At 43.3% G+C, this 27,962-nt stretch overlaps 1 protein-coding gene across 1 annotated transcript; it reads left to right on the top strand.

Annotated features, from left to right (window-relative positions):
• Positions 1-362: 362 nt before the first annotated feature.
• Positions 363-26,788, top strand: GNG10 (G protein subunit gamma 10). The gene is made up of 3 exons (XM_018569954.1): positions 363-560; positions 18,761-18,913; positions 26,723-26,788. The coding sequence occupies exons 1-2, from the start codon at positions 480-482 to the stop codon at positions 18,884-18,886; spliced, it is 207 nt and encodes a 68-aa protein (XP_018425456.1). The 5' UTR covers positions 363-479; the 3' UTR covers positions 18,887-18,913; positions 26,723-26,788.
• The last annotated feature ends 1,174 nt before the right edge of the window (positions 26,789-27,962 follow it).

The following is a 27,962-nucleotide window of genomic DNA, read 5'->3' as shown; positions in this document are numbered from 1 at the left end:
TTATACTTACATGTGCCAACGGATTTCCTATATTGACTGGAGTGAGCCCACTATTATTAACTCCTTTTTTACTACTTTCAGTGTTATTTTTATCTATGATAACACCATGTATTAGATTGTTTCTTACATTTCTGCAAAAGAGGTATTATATTGCCTTCCACATAGTTTACACTATTTCTTCGTGTACTTTAGGTAAGCAATACAAACTTTCTCCAATGTAACGTTTTGTTTTGTATGTTGGACCTTTCAAGCATCCATTAGCTGCTGAGTTGCAGTTCTTACCGATTCCTGCCAGTAGGTGGCGCTGACAGCACAGCTTTTCCCAGTCCAGCCGAGTTTGGAAGCCGCATTTGGTGCTGGATGGGTAGGAGAGTGTGTTAGTTTAGCTGCTCGTGAGATCATTTCCTGCCCGGATCCGATCACAAGTACTATCTGGAGAAGAAGCAACAGGGTGCACCTTTTTCCCCTGGAGAATAAACATGTCTTCAAACTCCAACCTGAGCACTATGCAGAGACTGGTGGAGCAGCTGAAGCTGGAGGCGAGCGTGGAGAGGATCAAGGTAAGAGAAGTGGCATTTTGTTCGGGTGGGACTCTTCACCACACGCACACATAAGTTGACAGTAAATGTGATCTTTGTGTCATGGCTGTGCGATGATGCATCCAGAGCTTATTCCATGTGGGAGATGCTGCACTGTATCCTGTTGCACCTTCATAATCAGGATGAAGATGATCATTAAAAGCATACTCCACTTTTTGCAAAGAATTCATCACTGCAAAACCAATGCATTCAGTTATTGCAATGGAGCCTGCGAAGCATTGCAATCTGGATCGGCGGATGGCGTGTGCAATGCTCGGCTCAAATGTCTCTCCGGCACTAGGACGTACCAAGGTATAGAGCTTACGTTATGGAGCTGGAGGAAGTTATCAATGGACTACAAGTATTGTGACATCACCACGCTTGTACGCCATTGAGATCTATGGGCACCTCTGCCACAGTGGTTGTCGTGTGAATGATTGACATGGCTGTGTGGGCAGAGCCACACACTCTATGGGTACCTCTGCCACAGTGGTTGTCGTTGAAATGATTGACATGGCTGTATGGGCAGAGCCACGCACTCTATGGGTACCTCTGCCACAGTGATTGTCGTGTGAATGATTGACATGGCTGTGTGGGCAGAGCCACGCACTCTATGGGTACCTCTGCCACAGTGATTGTCGTGTGAATGATTGACATGGCTGTGTGGGCAGAGCCACGCACTCTATGGGTACCTCTGCCACAGTGATTGTCGTGTGAATGATTGACATGGCTGTGTGGGCAGAGCCACGCACTCTATGGGTACCTCTGCCACAGTGATTGTCGTGTGAATGATTGACATGGCTGTGTGGGCAGAGCCACACACTCTATGGGCACCTCTGCCACAGTGGTTGTCGTGCGAATGATTGACATGGCTGTGTGGGCAGAGCCACGCACTCTATGGGTACCTCTGCCACAGTGATTGTCGTGTGAATGATTGACATGGCTGTGTGGGCAGAGCCACGCACTCTATGGGTACCTCTGCCACAGTGATTGTCGTGCAAATGATTGACATGGCTGTGTGGGCAGAGCCACGCACTCTATGGGTACCTCTGCCACAGTGATTGTCGTGTGAATGATTGACATGGCTGTGTGGGCAGAGCCACGCACTCTATGGGTACCTCTGCCACAGTGATTGTCGTGTGAATGATTGACATGGCTGTGTGGGCAGAGCCACGCACTCTATGGGTACCTCTGCCACAGTGATTGTCGTGTGAATGATTGACATGGCTGTGTGGGCAGAGCCACGCACTCTATGGGTACCTCTGCCACAGTGATTGTCGTGTGAATGATTGACATGGCTGTGTGGGCAGAGCCACGCACTCTATGGGTACCTCTGCCACAGTGATTGTCGTGTGAATGATTGACATGGCTGTGTGGGCAGAGCCACGCACTCTATGGGTACCTGTGCCACAGTGGTTGTTGTGCGAATGATTGACATGGCTGTGTGGGCAGAGCCACGCACTCTATGGGTACCTCTGTCACAGTGATTGTCGTGTGAATGATTGACATGGCTGTGTGGGCAGAGCCACGCACTCTATGGGTACCTCTGCCACAGTGATTGTCGTGCAAATGATTGACATGGCTGTGTGGGCAGAGCCACGCACTCTATGGGCACCTCTGCCACAGTGGTTGTCGTGCGAATGATTGACATGGCTGTGTGGGCAGAGCCACGCACTCTATGGGTACCTCTGTCACAGGGATTGTCATGTGAATGATTGACATGGCTGTGTGGGCAGAGCCACGCACTCTATGGGTACCTGTGCCACAGTGGTTGTCGTGTGAATGATTGATATGGCTGTGTGGGTAGAGCCACGCACTCTATGGGCACCTCTGCCACAGTGGTTGTCGTGCGAATGATTGACATGGCTGTGTGGGTAGAGCCATGCATGACTGCGCCAAATTCAAATGAGAACAGAACCCTGCGAAGAGGCAGACCCCATAATGCAGGTAAGTGGGGGGGCTGTGGAATGGCACAAGGTTAAACCCTAAATATAAATGGAACATGGTGTTAAAGATGGAATTGCCCTTAGTGGTTTTAGTGCTCTGCATCACCTCTACAAACAAGGGGTCAGTTTAATCTTACAGGGCTGGATGAACCCCAGTGTTACATCAATGGTGACCCCCAAACCTATCTGCTCTCTCAGGGTGACTAACGTATACATAGGTTTCCATTGCTGAGCTCTGCTTTTGAATAGGTTAGTTTCTTGGTTGTTGATCCAAAGGCTTTCATACTTTCTGGGTTACTGACTTGAAACCAGCATGAGTATTCTTTGCCTTCTCTAGCTGCATGTTTGTTCCCGGCCCGTGACTCAGAAAGTATTAAAGACTTTGTATCAACGTAACAGCCAGGAAACAAACATATTCACAAGTAGAGTTCGGCAATGGTAAAGCATTGAAGTCAGAGAAAGGAGGTGAACAATTGGTAGCTCAGTGGCTAGCTGCTGTGAATGGGCCCTCAACATTTCACCCAACCTCTACACATTATTGTATTTTGTTTTAATTCCGAACGGTCAGTATAAGAGAAGAGTAGCGGTGATAAAAAACACTTGGAGCTTTTCCCCGTTCATTTTCTGTGTAATAATGCCTATTGAAAGCCTAACAGCACAGCGGGTCAGTGGCCAGTGCTTCTGCCTTGTCTGGGGTCCTTGCTCCAATCTCAGCAGCGACACTATCTGCATGGAGTTTGCATGTTCTCAAGTTTGCCTGACAAACTTGTCCCTTGTATGTATGCACGTGAGATGGGGACCTAAGACCCCATTCACACTGAGCTACAACAATATTAGCGCTTTTTCCGAGCTGATTTGAGCAGAGCGACTTTGACCTACATTGAGCTACAGTGCACATTTTGAGGTGCTACATAGCGCTTCAAAATGTGAACTACGTTGCACATTGGCAGTTTACCACAGGGACTTTGTAGCTGCTGGATTGGGCTGTATCCAATCAAAAGCGGTCTTTAATGTGAAATAATTCCTGCTTCTGTGGAGAGTGTAATTTGTGGGCAAAAGTGACACCTGTGTAGCGTGACATCGCACTACAATGTTGCTCAAAAACGCCGTATTGAGCTACACCATTAAAGTCTATTTGGGCCAAGCTACAAGCTTCAGCTATAAGCGACATTGAGCTTCAAGATGTAAACATCTCCATTAAAATGCATTGGAAGAGCAACATTAAGCTTTATATTTGATCAATTTTTGAGCAGAAAACGCACTACAAAACGCTCAGTGTGAATGGCGTCTTAGATTATAAGCTCCTTGAGGGCAGCAACTGATGTGAATGTGCTGGGTACACTGTCAGTGCTATATCAATCACTGGCAGCAGTTGTGGCATTCCCTACCCTTTTGTGTGGGGGAATGAGCCTCTCCACCAGTGACTGGGTCATGAGGAGGTATGGTCACAGTTTTGAGAGGGCTTTGGGTGAACAGGGTTTACATGAAGCCCAGTCTCATCACTACTGGGAACCAGTGTTACCTGTTTCTTTGCTATGATGACTCTTATTATTGACAGACAATTCACAGATCAACTGCACACCCAATAAACACAATCCCAAGATATGCACCATTGCTCACAGCACAATAGGGTCTGTGTCCAAAATGCTTCTCTCCCTATATAAGTCCATGGGAATTCAGAAGGCAACCGCGCCTGTAACAGATTCTTAATGATCTGAGAAGCATCTCAAACTTCTGTCAAAGCACCCTGCATTTGCCCGTCCAAGGACACGCCCTTAAAGAAGAACTATGAGATGAGGGATTTCCACTCACCTCGTAGTTCTAGCCGACCTGTGACAATGAGACCGTCACAGGTCGGCTCAGTAGATCGGGAGGTGCGATAACCCATGCCGGGTTCCCTCACCTCTCGATCCTGTCACGGCTCTCTGCCGTGACAGGGGGAGGGCTGGATTCCCCTCTCCCCGCTCCGATCTGCCAGCGCTGACTGGTGGAACGGACGGGGGACGGGGCGGGTACAGCTGGCTCTGCCCCTAGAAAGGCAGAGCCAGCTGTCACTTATGCAGCTGGGCGGATCCCGTCATCTAAGTCGGGATCCTCTCCAGGTGCGGCGTCTCAGTATACCACGAGCTATAGCTCGCGGTATACTGAGCTTAGGGTAACGGGAGGACGCTAGTTTGTGTCCTCCCGTTACCCCAAGGAGAACTATGGGGAAAAAAACTGACCCCATAGTTCTCCTTTAAGCTGAGAGGAAACCTGTCATGAGAGAAATGTGGAGACTAAAGGTGCCCACACACCTTACGATAATCGCGGGAAACCCCACGATCGTACGATTATCGTAATCCATGCGTCGCTGCACCAAATCGGTAAAGCAAAACCGATTTTGCTTTACCTTTAGAGTTAGGACCGCACTATAAGAGGTGCCTTGGCGCGGCAGTGCGGCTTACACATCCTTTGCAGAAGACGTGTATCCAAACCTCTGTCATTGTCCTTAGTGGTGAGACAAGTTGTTTTACATGCTAGTTTGTGAGTGTGCCATGATACCTTTCTACTGTTCTACGCCCATTTCGTGTGCACCTTACTGTACAACTGGTAACAAATTGTTGAGTGCGTTTGTCGTTTGTTTTGCTCTGCTACTGTACGGTCGCACAACTTTTATCTTACGAACATGTTTGCAAACCAGCCGAACATCGTACAATTGTCGGCGGGTGTGTGGCATGTTCACAAGATAAAAGCCGCACAGGCCGGTGTGCGCAAGTGCCCGTTCAGCATTGCAGTCATCGGAACCCCGCCCCTCAGCGATCTGTCTGTCCAAGATAGGCAGATCATACGTTTTTTTAATTACCTTACAACCATCGCAAGACAAAAGTCTTGCGATGGTTTTAAGGTGTGTGCCCAGCATAAGGCTGCCCATACACCTTACAATTATCTGCAGATTTCCTGTGGTCAGATGGAAAAGGTGCAACAGATTCCTCCATCTACACTTACCTGTGTGGATGGAGTAATCTCCACCTGGGCCAATCTGTTGCACTTTTTCCATCTGACCACAGCAAATCTGCAGATAATTGTAAGGTGTATGGGCACCTTTATGGTGCCCATACAAATTACGACCATCGCAAGACTGTTGTCTTGCGATGGTCGTAAGCTTATTAAAAGCTTGTACGATCTGCCCATCTTGGACAGGCTGATCGTACTTGCGAGGGCGGGCTTCTGATGATCGCAATGAGGGGCGGGCTTACGATGACCGCAATGAGGGGCGGGCTTACGATGACTGCAAACGGGCAGTGTGTGTGTGCGCACATCGGCCCGTTCGGAAGTTGTCGAACAGCCTGCTTGTTCGACGGGAGACGTGCGACCGTACAGTAGAAACGGTCACACGCCTTCCATACACTGCACGATTATCGTACAATCTAGGAGGGGGGCGGTGAGACCGGGCCAGATTTGATCGGGTAATTCTATTTTCCCAAATTACCTGGGAAAGTGAACTTACCATTTAATGTACATTGTGCGTGTCAGAGCCGGTTCACACCACAAACAGTGCGTTCCAGAGCGGTCAGCCTCTAGAACGCACTGTATCGTACTCCGGCCGGCTACCTGCGCTCAGGGGCAGGAGGGGCCTGCGTTCCACTACAGTGCAATCTGCAATGCTGAACGCAGGGAGCCGGCTGAAGTGCGTTCCAGAGGCTGACCGCTGTGGAACGCACTGTTTGTTGTGTGAACCGGCCTTAAGAGAGTTCAGCTGCCTGGCTACTACAATATGGCACACGGTGGAATGGAGGCAGCACTCAATGCGCACACACACAATGATCTACACGTGTGTTTATTTGCATGTAGATGGCTGGGGCAGCAGGGTTGGTTTTAATTTTTACTTTAACACTTTTATCTTTTTACATTTTTATATCTTTTATTATTTTAAACTTTTTTTTTAAATTTGTATTTATTTTTTACTTTTTCTTTATTCACCTAATTCTATTCCTATCATACAGGGGCTTCCAGAGCGGTCAGCCTCTAGCATGCACTGTATGGCTTACAAGCTCCTGTGTGGTAGTTTGGAGATGACAGGTTCTCTTTATGGAACCTGCCCTCCAACACAGAACAGACCTTTTTGCAGTTTCTGACAGGTGACGCTGTGATTACAGCGCTCCGGTCTCACTGATAACACAAAGCAAAGAACGGACGTTCTTTGCTCTGCTCACCACTTTCCATCCTGAGCTTATTTGCTGTGGTACCAGAGGAGTGGGGGACCCTGAAAACCACAGCAGATAGGGAGGAACGGGGACAGACAATCAGGCTAGTACAAGTGCTCTGATCAGATCACTTGTTCAAAACGTGCAGCAACTACCCGCTTTACATTTAGCTCTGCTGGCCCGAAGCAGGGCTAAATGTACAAAAACAACCCGTTTTTTTTGGTCCATAGACCAGCATTAGATGCAAGGATCCTGGGAGACATTCCACCAGCTGGGGCATAGGAGACAAGAGGAGAGCGCTGACTGCTGGGGCAGTGGGGATCAGGTAAATAAAAGTGCTTTATGTAAAATCTCTTCTGTCCAAAAAAATCATTACTCTGTTCCCCAGCGATGTTTCATTTTTAAGATGCTGTGAGGATGAAACTCTTATGCACGTGCGCAGGGGGTTACATCATCAGTGGCAAAAGAGGACTTCCATGAACCCAGAAGAGTCAGTGGCGGAGATGGCGGCAGTGAGAGACAGAGCAGAGAACCGAAGAACGGTTCTACAGCAGTGAAGGGCACACTACTGATTGAAATGTGTTTAGCTTTCAGTTACAAGTCCCTGTATAGTACAAGCAAAGTGTGGGTAAAGGGAGCAATAGCTATGGCAGATTAGAGGGGAGGGGATGGGGTATATTTCAAAAATGCAGATCCATGCATGTTTTGAAAAAAAGTGTTTAAAAACGGTTGTTTGTAATGCATTTTGTGCTACCAATAGCCTGTTTTTCAGCTTTCGTGCGACGGTTTAATAACATAATGTCACATTATGACAATTCTAGCACTGGGACTGTGAATCACAAATGCAGATCAATAGAAAATGATCTGCACAGCTAGATGACATGAAAGGAGCTGCATGTGGTGGGTGCTTCCCTCCTCTGCACTGTGTCTCTCTGTCTCCGTGACACAATTCAGTAATTGTGTGCAATGTCCAGCCTGCAGGCAGCGGGCGTTCTGAATAATGCATGCCTCTATTTACTGAACATTTTTCTCCTGTGTTTTTACAGCTATTGATTGTGTTTGCTTTATAGAAGATCCGACTCCCAGCTAGATCAGCCACTTGGTGATTGGGAATGATGACATTGTCCATTTCACTGACATAAAATCCAAATAAGCATTTTTGGCTTATGCTACATAGAATTCAAGGAACAGACACCACGGGAAATGGTGTGTTTTGTGTGTACGTATATGCAGCTTTGTAGATGGTGTATATGTATTACCTATGTGTTATACATGGTGAGGGTCTCCAGGGTTTATGGCTGATCTCAGATTTATAGGATGTACTTGCACTAGACGATCCATACCATGCCTGAGCACCTTTGCCCATCCCAAAATCTAGTACGTTTGTCTAGTGTAATTGCTTTGTATAATGCTCGGGCATGGTTCAGCATACCGTGCCCTGGCCCACTTGAAGCAGGCGGTCCTGGGTACGGTTCAGTTGGACTCATCACAATACACCTCTGTGTAATCAATAACTGTGCTCGAGCACAGAACATGAACACTGGAGCAGATTAGATCCCTTTGTATCTATTCGTAGGGGTACGAATGGCATAAACTTGCTTGGGCCACGCACAACATAAGTGCAGGGAACTTGCTTGGGCCCGGCCCAATGTTCGCGCAGGGAACTTGCTGGGGCCCGGCCCAATGTTCGCGCAGGGAGCTTGCTGGGGCCCGGCCCAATGTTCGTGCAGGGAGCTTGCTGGGGCCCGGCCCAGTGTTCGCGCAGGGAGCTTGCTCGGGCCCGACCCAATGTTCACGCAGGGAGCTTGCTTGGGCCCGACCCAATGTTCGCGCAGGGAGCTTGCTCGGGCTCGGCCCAGTGTTCGCGCAGGGAGCTTGCTCGGGCTTGGCCCAATGTTCGCGCAGGGAGCATGCTCGCACCCGGCCCAATGTTCGCACAGGCCAGTAGGGACAGTCATGCACAGGCACATGCAACAGTGGCTAGTGTATGTAGCCACTTAAGTTCTGCACTGACATTGATGATGCTAGGTCAGGGGTAGGCGACCTTGGCTCTCCAGCTGTGCTGAAACTACAAATCCCATCATGCTTCTGTCTATGGGAGTCATGGATTTGGCTTGCAATGCCTTATAGGAGAGCCAACGTTGCCTACTCCTGGACTAGGTGCAATGTATATTTATATATTTCTGTAATATTTGCTAGCATCAAAGATTTCAGCCTGACATCAAAACTTTGTTTATGTTGTTGCTTAACCCCTTCATGACTGAGGCCCTTTTTTCCATTTTTGCTCCCATGTTATATTCCACATTTTAGGCCAGAAAATGACGTAAAACCCCCCAACATTATATATTTTCTGAATCCCAAGACCCTATAGAATAAAATGGTGGTAGTTGAAAATTTTTATGTTGCACAATATTAGCGCAACTCCTTATTAAACCCCAAAATTTAGTGACAAATTTAATTAAATGCCCCAAAACACAACAAATTACCCATTTTTTAAATGAAATATAAAAGATGAGGTTACAACGAGTAAAACGATACCCAACATGCCCAGTTTACAGATTGCGTGCGACCGTGAAACGGCGAAAAACTGCAGTACCCCAAAAAGTCAATAAAAGACACTTTAAAAGCCCCCACAGGTCATCAATTTAGAGATACCCCAAAATACTGGCCCTAGAATTATTGCTCTCACTCCGGCGTGCGCGGCGATACCCAACATGTGTAGCGCGTTCGTCGTTTTCATGCGTAGGCGCACCCGACGCGTGTTTACGTGGCGACGCGCGTGCTCGCGGGGGCGGGGGACTTTTAAATTTTTTTTTTATATTATTAGATTTATTTTATTTCATTTTAATTTTAAAAACTGTTTTTTTTTTTTTTTACTTTACTTTGACTGCTATCACATGGGGGGGCTTGCAAGCCCCCCCATGTAATAGCAGATGGTGGTGACAGGTCCTCTTTAAGGTGATGCTGGGGGTCCAAAAGACCCTCAGTGTCACCTTTACACTAGAAATGAGCTATTGAAGTGCAGATCGCACTTCAATAGCTTATAGCTGGGCTGCAGGAGCCCAGAACTGACAGCCCAGGGACCGGAAGTGATGCAATCTGCATCGCTCCCGGTCCCATAGAACGGGGAGGGGATCGATGAACGGAAGTTCGTCGCCCTCCTCCCCAGCTCCCCGCGGACACAAAGATCGCCGGTCCCGGGCCCGTAGGAGGGGCAACGGAGCCCGGGAAGCACGGCGGGGGTGTCCGGGTGGGGGGGGCGGCCCCTTCTTCGGGACGCAGAAGCGATCTGGCGACAGGTAAGTCGCCAGGATCGCTTCTGTTGTAAAGCCGACAGTCGGCTCTACAAGTTTAAACAGACTCCCGGCGGCAAAAGTCGCCGGGAGTCTGTTTAAACAGCCCCGATGCTGGCGACGTACACTGTACGTCGTCCGTCACGAAGGGGTTAAAGTGGAACTATAACCTCCTATCCCTTACAGCCAAGGAAAGTGCCATCTTAGCTCCTATTTGGATTGCAGTTGTCATGGTAATGTGGTCAGCTATGACACTAGCCATCTGAGGGGTTGAAAGTTTGGTTGAGAGCTGAGATAAGCACACTGACAACCTTGACAGTTGGCATACCTTGAAAGTAACTGTTTTGGGAGACATTAAGGTGTACGTTTAATAAACTGTGAAAGAGTGTGATAAGCAGTGAGAAGGCTTTTCTCACCTTAGCAAAGTGAAAAGTCTAGAAAATGCTGTTTAATAACCCGAGATAAGTCAGGTAGGAACAGAAATATCTCACCTCTTCTCATCCTGGTGATAAGTACACAGAAAGTAATGGGAATGTACCTGTTTAATATAGGGAGACAAGTAGAGAACTGCTTCATCACGAGATAAGTATTGTGCAAAGTACCCTTGATTTAGCACCCTGTCAGACCTGGTGCTAAAGGCCTTTTTCTCGAGAAGCACTGAGCAAAGATACAGGAACCTCCTCCTCTGTCACTCAGTTCTTCTCTGTTTCCAGTCCTGAGGAGGAGTGGTATGTTCAATTCAGAGCCTAGTGCTATTCTATCCAGCTGTTACCGCTATCTAATTTATTATTAAATCATAATAATGAAAAAATGTATCATTAATCAAATATTAATTTGATTATTAATTAGTAATGAAATAGATAACTAATACGTATTTATTAATGCAATCATTATTTTATGTAATAATTACATAAATAATATTTATTGAAATATTAATTATTCCAATATTGAAATAATAATAATACATTTAAAAAAATAGAACTATATTTCATAATCAACAAAGAATATTTAGGAATTAAATAATTAACCACCTGCTGTCAGGCTGTTGTAATTAAACGGCCGGGCAGCAGACGGAATGCGGGTGGGCGTTTTAAAATGTCCTAACCCACCCCGAGCGTCCCCGCTGCTCGTGGCCGCCGCTAGGCCGTGCTCACGAACGGGAAATTGGCTTTCAATGTAAACAGCCAGCGATGGCTGTTTACATACAAGCGTTCAGACGTCTGTAGAGACGCCCGATCACTTGTAATATGTGTGCGTTTGTGCGCCCCCCTCTGTTGCCGCTGGCGATCCCGAGCTCCGCTGTGCCGGACAAACTACAGTGCAGCCAAGCTGCGGTGCGGTGCGAAGAGGAAGGTTGGGTTTTTTTTCCCTTTGCTTCGCTTTGCCTGCAGTGTGTCACAGCCTTGAGAGGGAACAGGAGGGAAGTCTGTCTTAATGCCACCCTTCCCTCATGAGAGTGACAGTGGCAGTTTCAAGTCCCCTCAATGTATCTGTGTAGTGTGAGGGAAAGTTCAGTAAGGTCATGTGACCTTAGGGCTTGTTGTTGAAGTCTCACTCTCCCTCAGAAACAGGCCCACCAAATAAAGCTTGAAGGATGTCTGGGGAGTATGTTTTTGAGGCAGATGCAGTGAACATTGCACTCCACACATAACAGTCTGTAACACCATTTCGCCACCATGGTCCACCGTTTATGATGCATTAATACCTGCTGCTAGTGTGTTTGCACACACACAGTGCTGATGCACCTATCTCGGGACAGCAGGCTTTTTTCATGGACGCCAAACATTCTAATTTCCAGCATGTGTCAGAGTGCCCACTTACATTGCTAGGCTCCATCAGAGTGCCCCTTTAGAATGTTTAACCCCATCACTGCCTCGCATTGTGGCTGCCTCTGGTAGTTTAATTCATGGTTTTGTACTGGTACATGCTGAACAAATCAGAACATGTAAATCCTGTTTTTTAGCAATTTTCTTAATTTTAACGGTGAAATAACTGTTGCACTTTGCTATAGCGGTGCTTTGTAATATTGTTAATGGGTGGTTTGGCAGATTAAACTACGATCCTGTCAGGAGGATTGCAGATTATCACAAAGGATGTCATTGTGCAGCTCAGAATACATTCCCCACATTGCTTTCTCAACTGATCACTGAGATAACTTATCTCAGCCTTTCACAGCTGTTACGTGAGAAGAGTTTTCTTTTCGCAGGTTATTAAACAGCCTCTGTGCAGCCGAGAAAAACAAAGAGATCTGCTGAGTAAAGTTAACTCGTGATAAAGCTAGTTTTATCACAGTTTATTAAACGTACACCTAAATTGGCGGGTGTAGTTCCACCTTAAACAGCAATAACAGTAAACAGGTAGATGTGTAATTGAGTGTTTATAGGAGAGTATAAACTTGCCTTTCAGCTCTTAGTGTCAGTCTTTAGTGCGCTGCACCCACACACCTTTTTGCAGTATATAGCTTGGGGCTTTTCAAAACTAATTAAATGCCTGCATAGACACCAGGCTTAAAATGGTATTGTTGGAAAGATGAACAGTAACTCGCTCGGGCCAGGATACTTTTTTCCTGTTTGCAAAAAAAATGTGTTTCTTAAAAAGCATTGAACATTAAAGAAACCTTAAACCTTCCTCTTATTTATCTTTTATTATGGTGGCCAGACTTGCTGAAAAAAGTTTTTTTTAACCTTTTTATTTTTTATTTCCTCGTTCTCTAGTGGTATCCAGACCGCTAGTGCCGATCCTTCTTTTATGGGTGCCCGCACCTAGCTGTGTGTATCCATAGAGACACATAGCGTGCACCGGTCACACCCCCACCCTGCAGTCATAGCTTGACTGACGGCAGAAGGAGCCTATGGCTCCTCTGCCCTCAGTACCCTCAACCACTACCAGGAGGTTCAGGGAAACCCAAGTATCTTCCCGGTCGCGGTGGAGGAGGAGAAGAGCAGTGCATATTACCCTATATTTGGGAAGATCTGTCTGCTGTCGCCAGCATTGGTTCTTGGAATAGATGAATCCTGAAGGGTCCCTGGGGCCCACCTGAGAGTGTGCTGGAACTGTTCTCCATGAGAGGGAATTTGTTACAGTGGTCTATACCAGATATACTGTATATACAGTGTGTGTATGTGCACTTTGGAGCCCGGGATCAGCGGGACAATAGCGGGGGGACAGCGGAGGGGGCGCACCGATCGTTGCAACATACAAGCGATCCGCCGGCTCTACAGCCGGCCGATCGCTTGTATGTTAACAGGCATCGCTGCCTGTTTTTAAATTTCGGCCATTTCCCGCTCGCGCGCTAGGGGGCGTGTCTGAGCGGACGTCTAAAGACGCCCGCTCAGATCTAGAGAGCTCCCAGCCGGCCGTTTTTTTACTACGGCCGGCCCGTAGGCAGTTAAAGTTCATGTGCGTGTAAAGGCAGGCGTCCCAATACTTTTGGCAATATAGTGTATAATATATATCTCACACACACACAGAGTTTAGAGTGTGGAATGTAGGAAAATATTAATGTGGTAGCTGCTGTCACCTTAAAATAAATACTCCCCTTTAAAAAGTAATATAAAACTGATAGTGAAAAGTGGTTTAAGCACTCACCCAAAAGAGTTTCTTGTTAAGATTGTAAAAACATAAACGTTTATTGCGTCAGTCTTTGTTTTGACAAACATGTAGCAATTGTAGCAGTACAGATTTCTCTCTAGCTGCAAAAATAAACAGTGAACACACACACACACACCAATGGCTGTTGCCTTTGTCAGGACCCCATCGCTGAAATAATTGTCTATGTGTGCGATCCATTAAATCTACTAAGAAAGATGGCTTTCGCCATTTCCTCACAGTGGGCATTCCTTGAAAAAACCGCATTAACAGAGGTTAATACTTACCCCCTCTTCCCTGCGCGCTGCCATCCGAAAATGTGAAGATCCTTGGGCAAAGCATCTTGGGGCGGGTGCATGCGCAGTTCGGATTCTCGGGCGAGAGACGAGGAGAGACACAAGGTAAGTCTATGAACGCATGCACCCTCATGCAGACACCATGGGACAGAAAGTGCCAGCAAGCACAGAGGAGTCGGCGCTGGATCGGAGAGCCGCCACACCGCTGGAGGGACAGATGAAAACATCAGGAAAGAAGAAGAAGATCGGATTAAGAGACATAATTTAAGTTAAGTGCTTTCATTACCATTGGGGGGAGGGGGAAAAATTGACTTTAATGTCACTTTAAATCCAATGAAGTCTAAAAAATACAGTCACTTGACTAAACTAGAAATACTTATCGTTGTTGTAAAGCTTCATGAACTGAACCTATTGTCTTCTTTTACAGGTATAGCTTAGCTGAGTAGTGAGTATAGTGACAGGGTTGCCATACGTTCTACTCTCTTTTTTTTCTTTATAGCTGTACAAGTGCTGATCACATGAGAAGCATGGACATCCCAGCCAAAGTTTCAGGAGACCTGTTTTAACAAAACAAATATTTTGTTCAGCTGTACATCCTGTTTAGAATAATTGGACAAGAAAGACAGCTTGTGTGTATTCGAAGCGATATTCAGGATAAGCTGCTTAGGGTAAAAATACAATTTTCTTCCTTTCCACATTCATCAAGAACAGCCCTGTGCTATAAATAACCTTTTGGCTCTGTACATTACAATTAAAGAGGCTAAAATCAGCTTTCTTTTTTTACAAAATGCTTTCCCGCTGTAAAGAGAAGGAACATTTACTGCTACAAAAACCAAATTATATACCTGTTCTTATATAACATTACATAGCTTTAACCACTTCAGGACTATCTGTAGAAAATGAGTCAAGGCAACTGGACTTGCTGCATTTTTCTTGAACACGTTTCACTGGTCATCCAACCAGCTTTCTCAATTCAGAATGACTTGTACAAAAAATCTCTCTATTCCACATACAATGCTGTTTTAGCACCTCCTAGACTCCAATTATGGAAATGCATTCAACACCTGGTTGCGACTAACAGATTATGTGGAATGGAGCAACATTCACCATCTTTATTCCCAGAGAATTTTTGTACAAGTCATTCTGAATTGAGGTAGCTGGTTGGATGACCAGTGAAACGTCTTCAAGAAAAATACAGCAAGTCCAGTTGCCTTGACTTATTTTTTACAGATATACCATGACCTGGATGAATGAGAACCTTCACAGACACTTCAGGTGTGTGTGTGTATGTATATATGTGTATATACATACATCTCTCCTCCTCGCTGGGCGCTGCTCTGCGTCCCTCTGGAGGAAAAGTCTGCTGGAGCCAGAGTATTGTACACACAATCCACTGACTGTAGTCGTAATGCTTTACATGCTCTAGTGCAGGGGCGCCCACAATTTTTTGTCTGGAGATCTACTTTTCAAATGACGAGCTCAATGAGATCTACCAGGGAAAAAACACCTGCATTCAGGGGCGGGAGAGGGCGTGGCAGTGCATTGAAGTCAACCGGCCATCTCTTTTCTCTCTCCTTGCGCTCTCTCCTCTCTTTCTCCCCTGTTTCTATCTGCTGTCTCTTCTCTCTCTCTGCTGTCTCTTCTCTCACTTTCTCTGCTGTCTCTCCCCTGTCTGTCTTTTCTTACCTCCACTGCAGCAGCTTCCCTAGTTTCCTCTCCTCTCTCCTTCCCGTCTGCAGCATCTGCCACATTCAGCCGCACGAGTACCGCGGGAGGACAGGACACAGGTCAGTGAGCCGATCGGGATCTACCAGTTTTTGCTTTGCGATCTACTGGTAGATCGCGATCTAACTAATGGGCACCCCTGCTCTAGTGCAAGAAATAATAAATGTACTTCTTTTTTTAACTTTTATTAGTGTGTGCGCGTTATTATTTTGTCAAAGGTGGACTATATCTTTAATACTTTTTTGTACATAGCTTAGGCACAGGTTCATTTTAAGACTTGCTGTATGTTTCAAGAGCTTAAAAACTTGCCTGTATGTCAAATCAGTTAAGTAATTGGTTGTGCGCAGTTAATATTTGCTAGTTTTGATCTGGGTTGGTTTCTGTTTCTTTACTTGTATATAAAAAAAGGATTTATTTAAGGGGCCCATTCACACCAGATGCAGTCCGTTCCGTATTTGAGCTGCATCAAAAATGCAGCACAATGCTTTCCTATGGGATTCTGGTGTGCTGTTCACACCAGACTAATCCATTCTGATGCAGCCAGAAAAAGTACTGATTGCACTATTTTAGCTGTATCGGATCGCGACGGAACGCATCAAAACACATGCAAACTTAACGCACCTGAAATCCCATTTTAGGCCAATAAAAATAATGCATCAATCGCAGTAAGATCGCGATAAAATCACGGTAAACGCATCGCACCGCTGGTGTGCAGACACATGCAGTTCTGGTGTGAACTAGCCCTTAAGCAGACATTCACTTAAAATTCACCTGTACTTTTCCCATATTGGACAAACAAGTTCACTTTACAGGAGTGACAAAAAGCAGGCAGTGATTACCTTGTCCCCTGATTCATGACCAGTCTGTCTCCAATATGTCTCCCCACAATGCATTGCTTGGTGTATTAACCACCAAATCAAATTCCAGGCATGAGTGTTGTCCTATGGGTAAGTGGTGGGGACACTGCACGGCCCTGCATATGTTTTTGCTTGATTAGAATCTCAGGCAGTCTGATCATGGATTGGAGTGGTGGAGGATAGCCTGCAGGGTAGGAACAGCATATTTCAGGTCCCTCCTGTAAAGTTACTTCACCCTCTAAGATGGACAAAGAGCAATTTCACTTAAAACCGGCTGAAAACAATGCTGTGGGCTATGGAAGACCTCTTCTCCGTCACTAAGTGCACAGAAGAAATCACTGCTAAAATGTTGTCACGTGGTATCTAAATCTTTGTACTGACTTTAGTTTAGGTTCCCATATATCGCCCAGCCACAGACTTGTAGTGCAGTGGGATAAAGCTAATAGCTGTTGGCTCTTGCTCTGTTTAATAACTCCCTTTTATTGTAAACAGCAGTTCTTGCTCTTGTGCCCTGTGTTGAAGGCAAGCAACCCTCCTGTGCCTGTAGGCCCATATCTTCCAAGCCTGCATCACTAGGTGCATTGTCCAAACCCCTTACTCAAACACCTATCATGAGGAATGGCTTTTTCTTCCTAGATCTAGATCACCGGCCCTGCTGATTATGTTCTTCTGAAGATCACTTCCCATCTGCAGCTTATTGGAAGTTGCTTCTGGCATAGGTCATATTATAATTACTTGATTATTTTTAATATTATACATTACATACAGTAGATGAAAAGTGTCAAGGCACTGTATTTCATGAAAAATTATGAAATCCAAAATGAGGGGGAAAAAAAACAATGAAAATACCCTATGCGTTATGATTTAGTGAGTTGACCCCAAAATGCTATATTTGATTTTATTTTGATATCTTAGTTTTACACCAAAATCAAATGTATTTGAACTTTCTAACTTATCCACTACCCTCATGTACCTGTCCACAATGTACAGACAAATCCTAATGTGCTGACATACACTATAAGAAAAAGTTTAGTATGCAGCAGTAAAGCATTCAATATGTTGACCCTTTCACTTTTGCCCTCTTCCTGGAGACTCTTTTGGGAATGTTATTGGTGCTCTTTATTTCATCAATTGTATCATTTAGGGCCCACTCACACCATGTTCGGATCATCTCCAGACCAGACCAGATTGTTTCCAGACCCAAAATGCATCCTAATGTATCCCTATGGTATTTCCGGCCTCTGTTCAGAGCAGCGCAGTCCGTTCCAGACTAGACCTGTCCTATTTTGTCTGGTCTGGAATGCACTGGAACACACAACACATACAAACGCACCTGTGAGACCATTTTAAGCAAAATAAAATAAATTCCAAATGCGGCAAAATCCCGTTAAAAATGCAATGTGTTCAAGATCTGGTCCGGAAAATGGTGTGAACCATACCCCAAACGGTCTGTATATAAATCTTTAGCCCTGCCATAAGCTGGCTGAATGCCATCCACATGGCATTGCAACCACTAGGTGGAGCCAAGGCACCTTTCCTATGCTCCTTGGCTCCATTTGGTGGTAGGAATGCTGTGCAAATGGCGTTCACGTAGCGTATGGCTGGGTGGAAGATTTAGAAATGGTTATCAATAAAAAAGATTTATAAATTAAGATCCAATCATGCAAGCAAAAATCCTGTTTATTGTATTTCCTTTGCACGTGATTGAGTATTCAAAGTAAACAGAGCTTCAGATTATTTCAGAAAGCCTAGTGACCGTTCTCTACTTGGGTTATTCAGGCAATGCACAATATTTGCCCTACTCTTTTTAATTGGAAAACTACCGTATATCCGCTTTAGATAAGACACGTAAACAATGCTTAAAATTAAAATACTGAAACTGTTTGAATAAAATTAAGTGCAGATTGAATTTTGGCCATTTCCTGCTGAATTGGCTGAATTTTGATCCGCGAATGTCCAGCTGGACCAAAATACATTTTTAAATCAAGCCGGGTGGAAACATTTTGGCTGAATAGTGACTGCAGCCAATCAGCTGCAGTCATTGTTCTGGTAATATGACAGCCATGGATGCCGGCTGTCCAGAATAGAGTAGCCGGCAGAGAATATCTCTCTATTCATGCTCTTTAGCTTGGATGGGGCCATGTGATTTCTCTTGTTCCGCCCCACAAAGTGTATTGTCGGCTTTACAAACAAAGTGAGTCACTCTTCTATATACAAAATTGGTACCAAGTATGAGTGATTTTGTGACTGTTAGCATGCCGCCTGAAGTGTTAATGTCTGTGTTCCTTTGTAGGTTTCTCAGGCAGCAGCAGAGCTCCAGCAGTATTGCATGCAGAATGCCTGTAAAGATGCTCTGCTGGTTGGAATGCCAGCTGGAAGTAATCCATTCCGTGAGCCCCGATCTTGTGCACTTCTCTGAGGCTGAGGCAATGAATCACTGACTGATGTAAGTACTGCCTGCAGTTGCTTATTGTAAATGTTAACCATGATAAATATTTACAGCTGAACTCCAGGCAAACAGGTAAATACACAGTTAAATCTGTATACTGTTGTAAGAGCTGTTTTACCTGCTGAAGGGTTTGTCATTTTGTGCATCTAGTCCTGACATTTAAACCGCCTTGCCCAACTGTTCAGTGATGCTGGTGACCCGCTGCAATTAGTTGCAGTTTATCTTTCTGCCCTCTGCTTTTTCCTCATGTCAGCTTATTCTTTGCCAGACCTTTTACATGCAGCACACGTAGATGGCTCATGGTGCTGCTCCTCCTTCTCCCAGTCTGTGTGTTGCTGTACAAGGGATTACAGGAGGCTGATATCGGTTCAAATGTAGGTTGCATTTAATTTTTTTTTAAATTATTATTATTTATTTTTTAGTAAATACAAAACTTCTTTCAGTTGTGTTTTTGTATATGCGAATAGAGTTGAACCCCACTCGGGGCAAATAATGATCCCCCTCTCACCCCTCTCTAAACCATCATGCAAGGTTTTTTTTTTTATTACCTGGTAAGTCAAGTTATACCCACCTAAGTCTGCTGTCCAGGGCCCTCGTCAGCACTATTTTCGGGGGGCAGGGGAAGGCCCAGTGTCATAGAGGGTCCCTTGCTGGCTGACCTTCACTGTCTCCTGGCAATGACATCACTCCTCTTCCGGATGCTGAGAGGACTCTGCTGCCGTACATCCAATTGGAAGCGCCCACATCATGCAGGCAGTAATGTGGCTACCCGAAGAGGACCCTACTAGAAGAAAACAGAAGAGAAGGCTCGAGTCTGGAGTGTCACGTGACCATGGCTTTAGGTAAGTAAAAAGGGCGTTAAAAAAAAAAATACAAACATTAGGGGGTGGGAGGGGAAGATTACTTTATCCCAGAGATGGGCTTTAAAGGACAATTAACTATAAGTACAGCTGTCCTTTAAGTTAACCCCATACCTACCTGAGTTCAGCATGCCTGTTAACCACTTGAAGACCAGGTGTGTACACCCCCTTCCTGTCCAGGCCATTTTTCAGTATTCAGCGCTGCAGTACTTTGACTGACCTTTACTCCGTCATGCAATGCTCTACTGAAATGAATTTTATACCATTTTCTTTACTATATAACAAAAAAAGTACCTTAAATTTTGAAAATAAGACTGTTTCCGTATGAAATGTTATGAAACATTTATTATCACCCCAATTTTTTTGTAAAATATAAAAGACGGGGTCACGTCGGGTAAATAGACACCAAACAGGTCAAGCTTTCTATTCGCTCCTAAGATCTTCACTGTGCGCTTCTGCCTGTCACCACAAAGCCTTGGGTAGGAAAGCATACAGGCCAGATCCTGTTCCTACTTCACTGGCATACCTTGCCTCAATCATTGCTAATGATGAGCCATACTCCACTAGAACTTGATAAAGATGTCACCAGCACACCCAGATGAAGTGTCTAAACAAAAACATCTATTTATTGACGCATATTGTCATTTAAAAAGCATGCTTGATTAAGTGACAATATGTTTTTGTTTGGACACTTCCTCTTGGTGTCCTGGTGACAGCTTTATCAAGTTCTGTGGTCACTTCAAGTACCCAGCTTGTTTATCTGCGGTAAGGAGTGCTGTAGGACATCCGTATAATACTCCACTAGAGGCCATCCTGAGTATGGCTCATACTAATAAATGGGGTCATGGCATGCATGAGCGGCTGTAAGAGGATCCAGCAACTGCACTTAAAGTACGCTTGTCCTTTTAAGCTGTACAGAATAGTTCTATTGCAATCAGTAGAAACTACTACATACCTAGGAATGTTTCATCAATCTCATGTGGCTCTGTGAGCCCATGTTCAATATTAAGCAGTGTGGAACCCTGCTTTGTGTCTTGATAGTGGTCCATTAAGAAAGCTTTAATGATTTTAGTCATTATTAACCAGATAGTACTCGCTAGAAAAGTCCCTATACCAATACTAGTATCAGGGCCGATACAGAGCATTGTCAGGAGTACCTGTACTCCTGACAATGCCCCCGATACATAGCGCCGATGCCAGCACTTAAAATCTTGAAATAGGTTCGGGCTGCTTGTACAAGTGATCTGTCCCGATCACTTATATAGCAGCCTGCTCGTCTGTCCCCCTCACGGCCCCTCCCCTCCAAGGTCCGTCCCTCATGGTTCGCCCCCTCATGATCCATCCCCACCGTGGTTTTCGGGCTCTCTGCTCTCCTGAGGGACCGGGGACCATGGCAAAGTAGTTCTGTGATCAGTGACATAGGAGCACTGTATTCACAGCGGTTCCTGTGTCAGCTGTTACAAACGGAGCTCTACAGAAGGTAGAAGATAGTGTTGGATCTTCTGCATTGGACGGCAGGCTCATACAGAATTATATCACATAGGGGATTGTTATCCCCTGTTTTATATCAATAAAGTTAAGTGAAAAAAAGTAACACAAAATACAAAATAGGTCATGACACACGAAAAACGTACCGCCACGTTTGCTAATAACGTTACTAAATTTGAAGCTGTTTCGTCCACCTGGGTCCAATATTACAGACATTCCTCGTTTAACGACATACCTGTTTAACGACTGCTCGGACTTACGACCAGTGTGTGCTTTTCAGACTTACAACCGAATTTCAGACTTGCGACCGCACGGTGCGCAGTTCAGACGTAGGGACATGAGGCATTGTGGCCTATGGTGGCTTCTTCTACTGCTACAATACAGTACAGTGCGGCCTATGGTGACTTCTACTACTACATTGCGACATTGATTCTATGCAAAAGATCTACAGATTTCTGGGTGAGTATTATGCAGCATACTGTCTACAGTACTGTATGGATAGTACAGTACTGTATATTTGCAACACTACAGTACTGTATATGCATGGTGTGCCAGCCATTCCAACCACCTTTTGCTTGCTGTTTTTCTGATGTGCAGCCCAGGTGGTACCTGTAGTGTGACAATGTACAGTAATGTACAGTACTTTCTTTTCTTGATCAGTAGTGTTGTGAGATCTGGGTACCTTATTCCATACTGTATTGTTTATTTTGTACCCCTTAGTACGAGATGCCATCAAAACGGAGGAGTTCACCAGGAGAAAGCAGCAAAAAGCAAAGGCTATTGATCTTGACATGAAAGCGAATATCATAAATTACTATGAAGCTGGTAAAGTTAATGCAATAGCACAGGACTTGAATCTGGCGCATTCAACCATTTCAACCATCCTGAAGGACAAAGAACTTCAGGATGGTTGAAAAGAGTGAAAAAACAATAATAACTAGGCAGCGGAAATGCCTCATTCATTACATGGAAAAATTATTGGCGATCTGGTTTGGTGACCAGATACAAAAAAGAATGCCAATGAGTATTTCAATAATTCAAGGCACTCAGTATCTTAAAGACTTTGAAGCTAAAGAATCGATGGAAACATTTACAGCAAGTCGTGGATGGTTTCAGAGGTTTTGTCGCATAATCCAAGTGTCACTGGTGAGGCGGCAAGTGCAGATGTGGAAGCAGCAGAAAAATGTCTTGACCAATGATAAAATCATAGAGAAAGGCGGCTACTGTCCAGAACAAATCTTCAATGTGGATGAAACTGGACTTTTTTGGAAGAAAATGCCTGAAAGGTCCTACATACACAAAGAAGCTAAAACAATGCCTGGCTTCAAGGCTTTTAAGGACAGGGTCACGTTGTTGTTTGGAGGAAATGTTACTGGGTTTAAGTTGAAGCCTTTCCTCATTTATCGGTCTGAGAACCCCCGTGCATTGAAGAACGTAAGCACACATTGCCTGTTTACTATCGAGCGAATAACAAGGCATGGATGACGCAGGCTTTATTTGAAGATTGGTTCATTAACTGTTTTACACCTTCGGTGAAGCATTTATCGTCTGAAAAAGAGCGTTCTTTTTAAATTTATCCTTCTGCTTGATAATGCTCCAGGCCACCCTCAGCATCTTGATGATCTACACCCAGATGTAAAGGTAGTGTATCTGCCTAAAAACACAACTGCTATCTTACAGCCAATGGACCAGGGGGGCTATAGCTACCTTCAAAGCAAACTATTTGCACAGAACCTTTTCCACAGCTGTAGCAGCAACAGAAAACAATGAAGTAACCCTTCGTGATTTCTGGAAATCATACAACATTTTAGAGTGCATTAAGAACATCGAATCAGCTTGGGAAGGAGTGACAGAAAAGTGTATGCAAGGCATATGGAAAAAATGCCTAAAACGTTTTGTGCATACATCAGAAGCATTTGACAAAGACGAACATGTCAATCTTATAAACGAAACAACTGTGGAACTTGCTAACGTGCTTAATTGTGAGATATTAAAGAATTAGTAGAATATACTGAGGGAGAGCTAAGTATGGAAGATTTAATAGAGTTGGAAGCACAGTAACAGAAGAGGAGGAAGAAGAAGAAGAGGAAAGAATTGAAGTACCAAAGAACTTCACTGCAAAGGGATTAGCGGGTGTGTTCTCAAAAGTGAATGCAGCTATGTTAGAACTAGAAGCTATGGATCCAAATGTCGAACAGTTCACAAAAGTGGAACGGCAAATGAGTGAATTTTTACGATGCTATCGTGAAATTTATGAAGCAAAAAAGAAAATGACGAAACAGACCACACTAAAGGGAAAGGAACCCAGGACCCCTATTACTAGTTCTTCCATTTCTACTTCATAATCTCCCTTAGCTGGGCCTTCTACATTTCCTGATCAGAATTCCGATGATGACACTGACAATACCTTTTTAGGATTCAAAGACTAAAAGTTAGCTTGAATGTCTTTTTTTTTTGTACAAATCTGTACAACTTGTTTAGTACAGTACAGTGTTGCACCATGTTAGCCATCGATAAATGCAAGATGTTTGACATTTTGTAGTACCCTTTATTTAATTTCTTTAAAAACAATATTTAATATAATTTCGTATATAATATCAACATCCATATTACATGAAAATAACAATAGCATCAGCATCCATCAGCAAGCAATCTCTTATCAATAATTATTAATTTCAGGTGACAAGTAAGTGAAAAGCTAATGCTTATAATCAATTGTATAGTGAACTGTACCACCATCATTAACATGTGTTCATAAAAATTGCAAAGTAGGAACTTGTATAGCTAGAAGTGTAATCCCAAGAGCATGCATCTTTAACAACTCCAGTTAGCCAATAAAGGGTATTACAAACATTCCAACATCTTGCATACATCTTGTTTAGTGAGCCTCAATGTCTTTTTTGTACAGTACACCTTGTTCATACAGTACTGTTTTGCTGAGTGTACTGTACAGTCCAGCTCTAGTACTACTTTTATGCAAATAAAAGCAAAATGATCAAGTTGGCATTTCCTTTGTACATTTCTTTGCTCTGAATATTGTAAATGACATATTATACTGTATACAATTCCTCGTTTGCGGTACTTTGACTGACGTTTATTCCGTCATGCAACGCTGTACTGAAATAAATTTTATACCATTTTTTGGGGACAGATAGAGCTTTATGTTGGTGGTATTTAAACACCACTGGGGTTTTTATTTTTTACCATAATTAGGAAAAATTACAGAAAATTTTGGGGGAAAAAAGTATTTGTTTTACATTATGTTAGGAAACATTTATTATTACCCAGTTTTTTGGTAAAATATAAAAGTCGGGGTCACGTCGGGTAAATAGACACCAAACATGTCAAGCTTTAAAATTGCGCACACCCGCGAAATCTCAGAAAACTACCATACCTAAAATTGGCCATAGGCAACACTTTAAAAGCTTTTACCGCTCATCAGTTTAGTGTTATTTAGTGTTTAGTGTTGATGGCCCTAGAATGATTGCTCTCACTCCGACGTTCGCGGCGATATGTAACATGTGCGGCATAATGGGCGCAATCGTCTTTTTTGCACGTACGCGCCCCCGACGCATGTTTGCATGCGTGTATGTATGGGTGGGGACTTACGGGGGCTAATTAAATACGGCTGATCGCTTGTTTGGTAACAGGCATTGCTGCCTGTTTTTAAATATCAGCCATTTCCCACTCGGGGCGCCGAGGGGGCGTGTCTGGGCGGACGTCTAAAGACGCCCGCTCAGATCTAGAGACCTCTTGGCCGGCCGTTTTTTTACAACGGCCTACCCTGAGGTGGTTAACGACCTAGTTGTAGGAACAGAACTCGGCCGCTAAACAAGGAATGTCTGTATTTAACTTCCCGATTCGATCCACGTTTACTCTTTATTTTGATTTTCCCCCCCTGATATCTCCCTAATCACCCCTCCCCTCCGACCACTCATTGGGACACCTCTCTTTCTTTCTCTCTGACTTACTTTCCTTTTCACTTTTTCTTTTAAGCTTTTTCCTTTTCTTTATTTTGTCTTTCTTTATTATTTGTTGCTCGATAACAGGACATTTCCAATCTTTCGGGACCTCGCTGGACTTATCATCCAGTCAATCTCTATATTGCATTGAGATTTTAAGATATCTTTTTTTACAGATTTCTTAATGTTTTTTCTGTTTGTATCTCCATGTGATCTTTCTACCTACATACTGTGTCTCTGTTATTGTCACAGTTATTGTCTGTTATTTTGTAAATATTTACATTTTTCAATAAACATTTATATGGAAGGGGAAAAAAAAATAAAAATTAAAAGTTAATAAAATTAAATAAAAAGGTAAAAAATAAATTAAAAAGTGATGGAGTAGAAAACAATACAAAATAATAAAAAAAAAATACAAAATAATAAAATAAAGTGCTAAGAAGGTAATAAAATAAATGCAAATTAAAATAAAAACCAACACTGCCATCTGCCTGCGAATAAACGAGAAAAAGTCACATGTCACTTTAAGGAAAAAGTATCGGTAATTGGTATCTGAGGCAAAGTACTTGGTTTTGAAAAAATGGTATCGGGACAGCCCTGGTTCTCACACCTCTATGCCCCTTATGGACCATTTCTGCTCTGGGCCTATTCATTAAAAGATAACGTTGTCATTACAAACTCAATACAAATTAGTAAACGAAATGTGTTGTCCATCCCAGGAGTGAGCTTGGAGTGGTGGCTACTTTACATCACGCACAGGGACCATTGACAAAGGAGTAGTCACCCTCCAGAAGGACAGTGCCCGCACCAATTCAGAGATGATTTGAGGATCTACAGCCGAGTGATTCACAAATGAGATACAGTTTTTTTGATAGATAAGGTACTTGAATGTATTTTTAAGATTCAACTCTTGAGTTTAGTGTCACTTTAATTTGTTCCATTTATAATGGTAGAGCTGCCTGAATACAATCACTGGCAGAGGAGATTCCTCCATCCACGCTGTTAGAGTTGATGGGGGAGTCGATTGATTTTTTTTTTTCGTTCAGCCTGCAGGCTTAATGAGTGAGAGAAAATCAAGCTGTCTTTGGCCAGCTTTAGGCTTTTTCCATTGTTCTCAAACCAAAAAGACATTTTCCATATCTCCTGCATTGTAATGTTTGCCTGCAAATTCTACTACTACTATCAAATCTTTTCCCCTCTATGTATACTGTATCGCAGGTTTAACTAATGTGATTCTAAGGATTTCCCTATTAGTTCTGTGCTTAGCAGTGTCCTGTTGTCTAAGCTACAAGGCTGCCATACTAATGTACTCCATTAGGGAAAGGATAAAATATTTACTTTTTAGGTAATATGTTTACATGAAAGTACTGCTTAGTAAGAATCATTCTAATGGATACAAGTCATAGTATGAATTGGGTTATAATTTTTTTTCTTCAGAGTTTAACAGTTCAAACATATGAATCCTTTTCTAAAATGCTCTTCACTTGTCATTTTAGGTAACCACCACTTGAGGATCTGAAATATATACAGCCTGCCTTTTCCTGTGCCATTCCAAATGTGGACAAAGCCTACACCTTTTTGAATATTTATTAGTTTTTTTTTCCACCATTCACATTTTTTTTTGGCCTTTTTTATATCATTTGATTTTCTATTAAAAAAAAGCTTGCTTTTGGAGAAATGTTACAGTTTAGAAATCTACACAGACACTGAAGTGCTACAGCATTTTACACATATACATTGGTTAAGAGTTAAGCCTGTGATTGTTAAAATAAATATTGACAACCCTTTTTCTATTTATGGGGGAAATACAAAGTATTTTTGAACAGGTACAAATGTTTTATGAAAATAAATATATTGGTATGATAGAATCAAGAATGCAGTATCTTCCTGTGTCCGCTGAAATGTAGCATTTTGATCCATTTATTAAATATAGATAGATTTTATTTGCAATTGTTTCTTCTTTTTATTGCTTGTTATATTTAAATATTCTCAGTATGTTTTACTGGGTTTTTTCAGTCTGGTCATAAAAAAAAATATTCAGTAAGGAAACACCGCATTTGATAGACTAGGCTTTGCTAGAAATATGGTTGGCCAAACCAAAAATGTAATTTTAATTTAAAAATAATAATTTGCTGAAAAAATCACCGATTTAAAGTCTCCGAATGTTTTTTGTTTTCTTTAGAATTGACAGTACAAAACAACATGACAATTTAATAAAACAACAAAAGAGATGAAATACGGTATATGCACAAAAATAAAAATGGCTCATGTAAGAAGAGTAAAGTTTGTGTCTGTGGCCTATTATATTATTGCTGAGATTATTTTAAAATAAGAAATAACTACCGAGATGTTCTGTCTCAGTTTTCATATTAAAGTCTTGACATTTGGATATGATTGCAGGAGGGAAAAAATCAATCCGTTTTTATAGGTTTTCTTTTTTTTTATGAACCAAAAAAACAAATGTATTTGTTGAGTAATGTGTCCGTGTATGTACATTAGCTTTGTAAATGATGGCTATTTCTATGTTCTTATGGTTATCTTACATCCAATGTCACTGTCCCAGCCAGCAGAAGAGGAAGGGGAGAATGCAAGAGTTGGTACATGAAGTATCAAACAAGACTGATCTTTTTCATTTTAGTGCTAATCCCTTCTAAGAAAGGTCAACTAACAGGTTAATTGCGATGAGCTCTTAATGGACAATGATTGCTGGTTTATACAAGCATCAAAGTTTTATTT

This window comes from Nanorana parkeri, unplaced genomic scaffold, assembly GCF_000935625.1.
Source record: "Nanorana parkeri isolate BGI_ZX_2015 unplaced genomic scaffold, ASM93562v1 scaffold1432, whole genome shotgun sequence".
NCBI lineage: Eukaryota > Metazoa > Chordata > Amphibia > Anura > Dicroglossidae > Nanorana > Nanorana parkeri.
This window is presented reverse-complemented; position numbering and strand designations above follow the sequence as displayed.

What these genes read in the sequence shown, in the direction of transcription:
- GNG10 (XM_018569954.1), top strand. Translation starts at nt 480, where the DNA reads ATGTCTTCAAACTCCAACCTGAGCACTATGCAGAGACTGGTGGAGCAG. An exon ending in CGAGCGTGGAGAGGATCAAG is followed by an intron (nt 561 to 18,760) that starts GTAAGAGAAGTG and finishes GTTCCTTTGTAG; the next exon opens with GTTTCTCAGGCAGCAGCAGA.